The sequence below is a fragment of the Takifugu rubripes genome, chromosome 21 (assembly GCF_901000725.2).
Source record: "Takifugu rubripes chromosome 21, fTakRub1.2, whole genome shotgun sequence".
Taxonomy (NCBI): domain Eukaryota; kingdom Metazoa; phylum Chordata; class Actinopteri; order Tetraodontiformes; family Tetraodontidae; genus Takifugu; species Takifugu rubripes.
In genome coordinates this window covers 6825720-6836020 of record NC_042305.1, presented here as the reverse complement: position 1 = coordinate 6836020, position 10301 = coordinate 6825720, and the positions used below count along the sequence as shown (strand labels likewise).

General features: G+C 42.8%; 1 protein-coding gene across 2 annotated transcripts; it reads right to left on the bottom strand.

Annotated features, from left to right (window-relative positions):
- Nucleotides 1-431: 431 nt before the first annotated feature.
- On the bottom strand, nucleotides 432-10223 carry vps37ba (VPS37B subunit of ESCRT-I a). Of its 2 annotated transcripts, XM_029829321.1 has the most exons (5): nucleotides 10029-10152; nucleotides 6430-6601; nucleotides 4661-4772; nucleotides 3678-3760; nucleotides 432-2531 (listed from the first exon to the last, which is right to left on the bottom strand). In XM_029829321.1, exons 3-5 carry the CDS (start codon nucleotides 4770-4772, stop codon nucleotides 2055-2057), a joined length of 672 nt encoding a protein of 223 aa, XP_029685181.1. In that variant the 5' UTR covers nucleotides 6430-6601; nucleotides 10029-10152; the 3' UTR covers nucleotides 432-2054. The 2 variants fall into 2 exon arrangements, with proteins under 2 accessions (XP_029685181.1, XP_003974583.1); XM_003974534.3 differs by lacking the exon at nucleotides 4661-4772 and having other exon boundaries at nucleotides 10029-10223.
- Between the last annotated feature and the right edge of the window lie 78 nt (nucleotides 10224-10301).

Sequence of the window (10301 nt, the reverse complement as noted above, 5' to 3'; positions counted from 1 at the left end):
AGATGTAATCTAAAGTAAAAGTCTGCCATAAAAGCTGCATTTTGTAAATCGTGAGGGACATCCTGTGGTCCTGCCCACATAAACAGATAAGTGACTCGCAGTGCGTCCAACTGAGTGTTTGTGTTCTGAACGTTCTGTCTAATGAGCGTTACTCACGCTTCAACTCCAGTCTATATAAAAAATGTTCACACAAGAACAGGTTATCAAAGCCTTTGTCAACAAATGACAAGTTTAACTAACTTTGACAAGTTAGTTTAACTAAATGTCAAGAAATTATATATCTTCAACTATGTTTCAACTCGTTCGTGAAATGGGTATTAAAAGACGACACACCAACGGGTGGTATACCACGGCCACTAGAGGGCAGTGCCGCTCCATACTGAGTGGCGTCCGTTATGACCTGCTGTAATAAAGCAACGGAATAACACAGCTACAAAAAAAAGAGATTTATTGAACTTGAAAATATGAATAAATTCGACTTAAAACATTCATTAGAAGTAAATACCTACAGCATTACATTTAAAATATCACCAGTCACAAACAATGGATACTGAGGATCAGATTGAACAAAACAAGCAGCTAAAAATAAAAGGTATTAAAGACTCTTCAGAATCAATAAAGAGCAAAGGCCATGCATAAACAGCTACGAATATTTAGTTGTTAAATTGCTGGTTCCTCGAGATGTTGATTTGCCAACTATTTCTGTTGCCTGCTGAAACTGCGGCTCGCTTCTTTGCTCCGATATGAAATAAATATTTCACCTCCCTGTTATTTCACCAATTAAAATTATCACATGCAAATAAACTGGATGGTTCAGAGCACCACAAAACCCTCTGGTACTTGTTCAGTTGATTCTGGTCTGCAGCTGCTGATTCTAGGAGCCCGACAAGAAAAGCAATTATTTGGTCAGTTGTTTTCATTTTCATGCATGTTCCTTTTAACCCAGGAGGGTAAGGATTCTAATCTGTACACCTCAGAGAAACACGGAGTCGTAAGCAGGACTTGGTCAATGTCTCATAAAGTGTAGGCACTCGTGGCTGTTAAACAGTGCACAGCGACATTTGGGAGGAACAAAAATAAAAAGCTCTTAAGAAATTGCACCAGAATATCCCCCCACTGAAGAGATGTGACATGTGGTTTCTGCTCAGATAGACAGATATGAAAACTCTGAACACAAAGAAGCATGAGAGGTCTTTGGTGCCCAAGTATGACAGAATTCCAGACAGAAAAGTGTATGAGGTCTTCCCTGGTCCCCATTGAGAATGTTTAAAGGATGAAAGACCAAGACTGGAAAAAGTATTCCAACACAGCAGGAACCCACAGAAAAGAAGACCAGAGTAGTGCATGGCTATACATAAATCCTTCATTTGAGGTGAGGCTCTGCAGGCCCAGCCGCCGCTCCTCTCCTTCACCTCCCTTTAATGGACCTCTGCCACCGTCACTTAAGTAGGAAAAGTCTTCAACCAGGTAGTTCTGGAGATGCACACTTAAACCAAAGATCTGCCCATCAAAGCCTCCTTTAATGCGTTAATCAGTCAATTGATATTATTACTATTATTATTAACATAACGCAAATAGAATATTAAAATGATGCTGAAATTCAATTTTGTACCAGTTGAAACCAAAAAGAATCACAGCACAGATGCAGTGAGAACTCCATCAGTAATTCAGGTCTTTTCTTGCATATAGATCGAAGTGTTACAGGTGGAAACGACTAATTCGATCCTTTGACGCCTGACTGGGAGCGAACGCGGAGCTGAGGTCCACCAGCCCCAGCTCAGAGACCCACAGACCATCAGGTCAACTCAGGGCCGTTCCTCCATCCAGAGGCCACTTGTGTGGTGTCTTTCTTTTATCTTTTGGGGAGTGTTGGTAGGAGTGTGTGATAATTGGTGATGTGCTCCACCTGTCCATACCTGGCCAGTGTGGATCCTCTTGTATTCAGATTACGGGCCATTTTTTTAAATCAAGAAGGCCAACAACATGGATAAAACAACGAATGGCTCTTAGAGGAGCTCCAGTGGTGAAAAGTCCTTGAGGAAACGACTTGGAGTTTATTGTATGATAAAACCGGGCTGCGGGGCCAAGCGAGGAGGGGGCCTCTGAGGCAGAGCAGGGGGGTACTGAGAGAGATAGTGGCTTGGGTAGCCTGAAGAGACATTGGGAAATGGTTGGCCTGTTCTGGGAGGGATGGGGGGGTATGGCGATGCATAGAAGACTGCAGGCGGAGGAGTAGCGGTTGGAACTGGATTTGGAACGGAGGCAGGTTGCGATGGTGGTAGCGGGGGCTTCCTTCTCGCCTGAGCCATGGGGGAGGAGCTACTGCCCGTCTCTGCTCGAGCTGCTGCCGACACGTCCTGAGATCGAGAGGTAGAAACGGAGGCCTGGGGAAGGTGCTCGCCCTTCAGAACCATCTCCTGCAGCTTCTCGATCTTCACCCTCCTTAAATGGGCCAACTTCCTGTTACTCTGATAGACATCAATAAAGTTGTCCAGGGTCATCTCCCCATCCAGGAAGGAGTCGGCCATGTTCTGATGAAGACAATTAAAAGGAGTTTAGGGTAGAAGATTTTCAGCTCATATTGTGAGGGGACATATACGGGGGGGCACCAAACTGCTGACTGCTGACTGACAAACAGACGCCGATGTTGTCTAACATCTCGTTCAAACATGAGAGGTCTTTGGTGCCTTAGTTTTGTGGATGAAAAAGTAATAAAATCAGGAATAAGATCTTCGAAAAGGCAACACAATAAAAAACATACTTGACAGACAAAAAGGCCCCTTGTGGCTTTTTTACCCAAAGTTTTCACCGTTTTGGTGGTCGTTCTAGATCGGAACATTGCACTTGATTTTGCAGTCCGGCACTACCCCCAAACTGCTCCATAGGACAAGGACACATTTGTAAAATATAAACACTGTGTTTTTCTCACACTTCCTCATTTAGTCTTTTCTGTTAAAACCTGGAAGTTTAAGTGTTTCCTGGAAACCTTTCTCTGGTTCTGCTGTTTATTTATCTGTAGCACAAAAGACCCAGATCATCGAATGTCATTATAACAGAACAATGGGCAGAAGACACAGCTGCACTTCTGCACTTAATTATTGTTTTGATTAACTCTTTCCATTGTACAGATGTCATAGTTGGCCTGTGCATGTAGTCTTCCTACATGAGCACACAGACTTTCAGTCCTGCTACTTTAAAAAAAGCTATTAAGTAAAAAATGCCTCAACCAACAAGGATTTGTTGGAAGTCAGTTTGGGCATCCGCTGCCGGTTAGACAGGTTGAGAGCTCAAAGGCTCCATTACCTCCGACACGTCTGTACCGAGAGGATGAACTGAGAATTGTGGGTAAAATCATTCAGACTGAAAATGGTGCCTAAAAATGCTGCAGTGAGAATGCTGAATTTGATGCTTTAGTCCGCTCCGTACAGCAGATAATGCTGTTCAGCTGAGAAGCTCATGGCTTTAAAATAACAAAAGGATATTTTTATATAAAATAGACTGTATAATATTACCTGTAACACTGTAACTCTTTCAGATGCTAGGGTAGATCTTGACGGAGATGGGGGGGATTTATAAACCATAAGACTTTACTCATGTCGACAAACAATCCTCTACTGAAATGTATTAATGGGAGTGATCATGTAGATTAGATGATGCCATTTGTTGATGACACTCACCTCTGTCTCTTCCTCTATTTTAGCTCCCTCAGCCTGCAGCAAGGCCAGCAGTGTGTCCAGAGATGTGCTTCCTGTCTTGTGATCTGAAAGAGCAACAGAGAGCAAATCACACCCTCAGCATCTCTTTTAGGATCTTTATGTGGATTTGATGAAGGAGGTCCAAACCACAGTCAGATAGGTCCACCCATCATTACACAAACTTTAACACATTTGAGTCACAGGATTTGGGTCTAGGCAGCGTTTCACCACAGACAAAGTGTTGCGAACCACCAAAAGCCTCTGCTACGCTGCCAGGGTTCACCATTAGCCAAACTGAAGGTGTGAGTTAGAACAGACTTTCGTGAAGCGTCACACAACAGTGAGGCCATATGTGTGGAGGGTCTGTGTTGTAACTGACACATCACAACAGCCGGACCACCAGTGCCTTTGACATGAAGAAACAAGAAGTCCAGAAACTTCTTGAGTGTCTCTCAGCCTGCAGCTGCCACCAACAGTCTGATCTCCTCAGCCTGAGCGACGATCCCTTTGCCTTTACAACAAGTTTGACTTTCCAGTTTACGTGGATGCATAAATTTGGAAGCAGCTGCCTGGAGAGGACTGCTTGGACAATGACAGCACTTCCTGGCCACGGCCTTCCTGGAGGCAGCCTCTTTGTCCTCCTGGAAGAGATTAAAGTTTCTTCTGTCTCCCAACACAACTGTCATTTTTAAACTGCCAGTTCTAAATTCCAACCATTAACACCATTGGAAAATAGGAAGAAGATTATTGCAGTTATTGTCAGGCATCTTTACTGGACACCAGCACATCAAGGAAGCATCAGCAAGTTTACCGTACATGTAAATTGCAGCAAGACCACCACGAATCCCCCCGGTCAGGCCGACATGGTTACAGTGACATTAACAGCTGTTACTTAAAAAGCAGCTCAGCCATTTTTCTTGTAGACATTTGAGTTTATGATCAGACCAATAATGACAACAGTCAACCTGAATGTGTGGTTTTTCTCCCTCTGTGACTGGGATCCTCTCGGCCAAAGTCAGTCTGAAGGTTTCCAGACAACATGGACCTTCCTTCTTTACTGAGGTTGATTCCCACCATCTCAGCAGCATCAAGAACAGTAGGAGAAAAGAGAATTCAATAGTTCCAGAATAAACAACCTAAAAATTAGAGTAGCAGTTGTATAATTGTTGCAATAATTGGCTGGTTTTAGAAAAAAAAGTTCATGGAACCTCTCTAGCAACTCAAAGGTTCCTTGGGGCCCACAGTTGTGTATCCGAAAGACCCGAGAAGAATAGCGCTGCTGTGGATACTGTGATCATTCAACCCACTACGGTTACTCTACGCTCAACAACCCATCTGGGCCTAATGCTGCCATCTCCACCGTCCCTCCCAGCTTCTCAGACAAATCCACAATCGGGGCACCAATATATGAAAGGCTGGGTGGTGGTGGTGTTTGGGTTGTGTGTGTGACCAGTAATCAACATTTGAAAAAGCTGTTATTGAGAGAATTCAACAGAGACTTCAATCAGTTAATGTTCTATTTATATCATAACATGATAACTAAGTGCTACTTCTAGCTTTTTAAAATTTAAATTATTTTGTTCATAAATGTCTCTTTGCACCAACATGTAAACATGATTCTGTGACAATTCATGTTTTTAACATTCATCATTTCATTCTAAAAACATATACCCTTTCCTACTTCAGAAAAGTAAAAATAATTTCTCTTTCTACACTTTCATGAAGCTGGAAAGAGCAAATGCACATTTTAACATTCCTAAATGGTAAAATTGATGTAAGATGAGCTGAGAACAACATCACAGCCAGCAGCTGTCACACCTCTTGTTGTAAATGCTGCAATTCTGGACTAACAATATAAAAATCAGTGACAAGCAGCAGCAGTCAGTGTGGAGATTTGTGCAGGGATCACAACAGCGCTGCACATCTTCTGATAGATGAAGGCAAACTCTAACTTTTATCAGTGCAGTTAAGTAGTGAATAGCTGCCCTGCTATTTTGAGAGTGCTGCCTGGCAACCAGTGCGTCAACAAGATCACATGCGATACTCCATCCTCTTCACACACCAGGGAGTGTAATAAAGGTGTGACAATGGGGCTATTGCAGCCTTTGTGTGCAGCTTTCAGATGAGGGGTGAAATATCTTCTCCCAAGAGGAGAGAAGATTCTTTTTAACTCCATCAAATCTGGAACAACAAACTCTTTCAGCAACACAGTCACTCTCTGATGGAAATTCCAGAACCAGTTCAACCAGTTTCTTCAGCTGCTGACTGAACAAATCTCACAGACAGCAGACACTAAAGAAGTTTCCATGTTTGAGGTCCTGAGCTGCCTAAACGTCATTATGTTTGTGTCCAACAATATTAACAATACAGCAACAATGAACATTGATGTAGAAAACCTAAAACTGATTCAAAGTTGTGAAACGATGTTCCAGGACACCAGTTTCAGCTCTGGCCATTTAAACTTTAAAGCCGTCTTAAAGAGATGATGTTAAAGATTTAAATCAGTGTTGGGTCATTTTAACAGTACTGGGATATTCCAGGCAGAGACCAGAGAAGGTGTTTGAATCTGTGAGCTTTTGTCCACCTTAACCAACATTACCAAGGTAACCAGTTGATAACCGATCATAACAAAACAAAAATGAATTAATTAATCAATCCGGGGTAAGAAAACCATCCAAACATATCACACAGGCAGTATTCTTTAAACTGACTCAGAAGTTGGGAGCTGAGGTACCTAAAGTAGATTTTCGGAGCTGATAGGACTCAAAGTTCTCCTGCAGAAATCGGTAGGTCTTGGTGAGCTGCTCTTTTTTATGTTCCAGGTTGGGCTGCAGGATGAGGTTCTGCTCTGCCAAGGTTCTGTTGTTGGCCAGGGTCTTTTCTTTGCTCTGCTGGACTTCCTGCATCTACAACACAGAATGAAAATTATTTATTTATTAACACAGACATTACAATTCATCAGAATACAAAACTTAATTGCAAATATTTTGTTACCAAGCAGATAGGAAGTTAAGGTAATAAATTATGTGTTTGGTCAACCTACTGTTTAACTTGTGTAGCTGGTACAATACTACTGTATACGCTTAGCGCTGCCACGTAAACGAGACACACTGACACACATTTGTGAATAATATAACCAATTCAACTATAATTGCATTTCTGTCTTAACAAGGCCAACTGGAAATGTCTTGTCTTGTTTTCAGTTAAGCCACTTCATGCATGGGTCAGTGTCAACAGTAGTGAGAGAAAATAAACTGCTACATCCTTTCTGACAGATGCAGATTCCTACATTTCCCACAATGCAGTTGGGTAACACAACAGGACACAGGTGACACACAAATATGAGGGATTATTAGGAAAATGAAAAACACAAGAGTGGAGCACTTATTTAATACAAGCATGAACTGCAACCAGGAGACTGCTGCATTTCTGTATAGTTGTATCATTTCGAATTACAGCTGTATAATTTCATAAGCAGCACATGTGCAGGGAAAGAAGCATAGGAAAAGTCTAAAAATAGGCCTTGGCGTTGGTTGGTATGGAATAGTAGCTAAAACGGGACTGAGGCTAACGCTGGTGGTGAGACCAACTGAGAAAAACCCTTTATGCTCTAAAAGGAGCTGAAAATGACGAGCATGAAAACCTACACAGACAGTTTCACATGGGGGTACCCTGAGGGCCCTGGGTTGTTTTAATAGAAAGGCAGAGCTGCCCGTCTGCTGTCGAAGCGGACCTTTAAATAGCATCTCCAACTGCAGGCTTGATCTGGGAAGCCAAAAACAGCAACATTTGCTGGGGGACACTGAACACATCCCCACATAGCCACGCACAAAGCAAACACTCCCTATTGGAAGGTTTTTTAACCCAAAGAGATTGAGAATTAAAAGGTGGAATGTTTCTGTACAAGAGGAGGAGCTCCAGAGCTTTTACAACCCAAAGATAAGTGAAGCTTCAGCGCTTCTAGGAGCCACAATAGTAGAGGGTTCCTGTTGAACTTCTACCTCTTCTGCTTCTTCCTCAGAAAAAAGTTTTTTTTTACTACATCAATCTGTCTTACTTTTACAGCGACTGAGCCAGGAACCCTATCTGTTTGCTTTTCCCACAAGAACAAGTGAGAGAACCTGCATTATACAAGTGCTATCAGGTGTTAGCTGCATGTTAACAGGAGCAGAAACACACATCATTGGATCTTATGCTACCTTGAGGAGAACCATTCATATCAAAGGGGGCATTCATGGGCAGTACTGCAGCCCACTGCTAGAGCGCCAATTTTGCTTTTTTTGTTTTATTTTCACTGATTCTAAATGAACACTGGAACAAACGTGATAATAGCAATGTCCTTTAAAAAATAGTACCAATATCCAGGCTTTAAAAAAAAATCTCAAAAATTTTTTGTATCACAACACTGACTGACTTTTATTCTTCATTCTAGCCCAGTTTGTTGGTGTTAATTAAGCAGTTATCTTCCAAAATAACCCCAAGCACCACAAATGGAGAGCCAAGACAGGAGCAAGAGAAAGGGGGAAGAGATGGAGGGAGATAGAGAGACAGACAGAGAGAAAGAGAGGGAGGGAGAGAGGGGGAGGAGGGGGAGAGAGAGTAGGGAGGGAAAGAAAGAGCTGTCAGCTTTATCTTAGCCTGCTTTAAAATATGATGCTTAAATGAGATTAAATTTTAAAAAAAATTTAAAAAAAATGGAGTCACCTCCAAAATGAGCTCTATCCAGCTCAATGAGTGAAGATGGCTGAGTGTATAATTTGATGTATGATAAACAGGTTGCACCACATCTACAGGTGTGACACAAAAAAGCAGGATCTTCCCTGCATGACAGCACTGTTTGCATTATTCAAAGAAAACCACATGTCATCTTTGTGTGTTTGAATGGCAAAGTTAGAAGATTACAGGCCGGAACCGAACACACGTCCTGATGTTTGACTAAGGGTTGTGTCTGTGCGCCACAGCTGTGGACTGCAGCACCTCACAGCACTCTCCTGTTTCAGAAAACGCCCAAAAACACCCACTCTTCCTCCTACAATGAAGGAATTTCCCAGACGGTTCCACCTTGGGATCAGGCATGTCTTTGCTTGGCTGAGTCACTTTCCTAATCTTATGAGAGGCATTAAGTCAACCAATGCAGTGGAAACACGCTACAACTTTACCTGTAACCTGTGGGAGGAGGGAAAAAACGAAACCATGGATACAATCAGACAGGGTGTGGATCAAAAACAGAACTGACGGGAAATACAAAATGTCAGCTCACAGGGCACCAACAGAACACCGAGCAGTAGTTTTCTTTGATATCAGAGCTTTCATTTCTGTGGAAATGAGCTTTCATGGTGGTGTCAACTTTCAGTCTTGAATTATCTTACCACAGTCCTGCTGAAGAAGCAGGGGAAATGGTTCAACACTATAATGTAACCTGAAATAATTATATCATTATATACGTATTATTCAGCACACAGAAAAGAATCAACGCTGCCTTGTTCAGATGGGCAGAGAAATAAAAAGCCACAAACTGTTTAGTTTCTTCATTTTATAAAAGTCCTTTTCCAAGAAAAAATAATTTTACAATAAGAAAAGGAGCAAATCTCTTGTTGAATATTAATAGCATTGTTGAATTTTGTCTGGACGTCACCACTGGTGACAACAGACGGATCTTGCCACTTCTGTCAGAGCTGATTCAGCAGCCAGATATTCATCTAGATTATAGCCAGCAGGGTGTTCAATAATCGGGACACAAATGCTGGTTAGGGATGCCTCCCATCTATTAGTTTAGCATCCTGTTATATGTCTTTATAGCAGAATTGTCAGGATGGACGTCGTGGAGCAGGACCAGCAGTGTGGCATGTCTCGAGTGGACAAAGAAGCTCTGAAGGAACCGAGCAGTTGGCCCAGTGGAGCAGCGAGCTGGTTAATATGCTATTATATAATACCCCTCTTTCTCATTATTGCTCCATCTGTGCCAATAAAAATAACTCCCTGAAATTGGCAAAATGCCATTAGGAGCGTTTCGACGCTATAAGCAGAGGTCTAATGTGACTATTTACCACTGTGACTCAGCGCAAAGACAGTGGCTTAAAACGCAAGCTTGTTCCGGAACACAGGCAAGCTTCTGTTCAAGCAAATAAAAGACGAATAGTCGTGGAGGAAAACTTGAGGCAATGTCTGTTCAGTGTCGAGGTTACGGTTTGTGGCCCCACGTCCCGGGTAAGAACACGTTCTAGCAGCGCACCGCGACAGCAGATCCACCACAACAAAGGGCTGAGGAGGGAAGGGAAGACGGACAGGAACTAGCTAACACACGGCTCTGCAGAACAAGCACCTTAAACCTACCTCCTCCATGTCCAACACCATCTTCGTAAGTTTCTCGTCATCCTCTAGGATCTCGTTGAGTTGAGTCATCGTGTAAGCGCTAAACTTGTTGGTGAAAGCGGACATTTTAGCTGTTGTCGTCTGCCGCTGCTGGCCTGGCTTCGCTCCTTTCGCCGTTCCGACTGTGACAGCTGACCGAGCTTCCCTGACAGGAAGTAGTCATCGGCCACGGGGGCGGGCCTGCGCTGATGCCTTCACGTGCATCGGAAATTCCCTTCTGCCATATGATCTGCG

What these genes read in the sequence shown, in the direction of transcription:
- vps37ba (XM_003974534.3), bottom strand. Translation starts at nt 10,133, where the DNA reads ATGTCCGCTTTCACCAACAAGTTTAGCGCTTACACGATGACTCAACTC. An exon ending in TGGTGTTGGACATGGAGGAG is followed by an intron (nt 6,602 to 10,028) that starts GTAGGTTTAAGG and finishes TCTGTGTTGTAG; the next exon opens with ATGCAGGAAGTCCAGCAGAG. An exon ending in GCTCCGAAAATCTACTTTAG is followed by an intron (nt 3,761 to 6,429) that starts GTACCTCAGCTC and finishes TTGCTCTTTCAG; the next exon opens with ATCACAAGACAGGAAGCACA.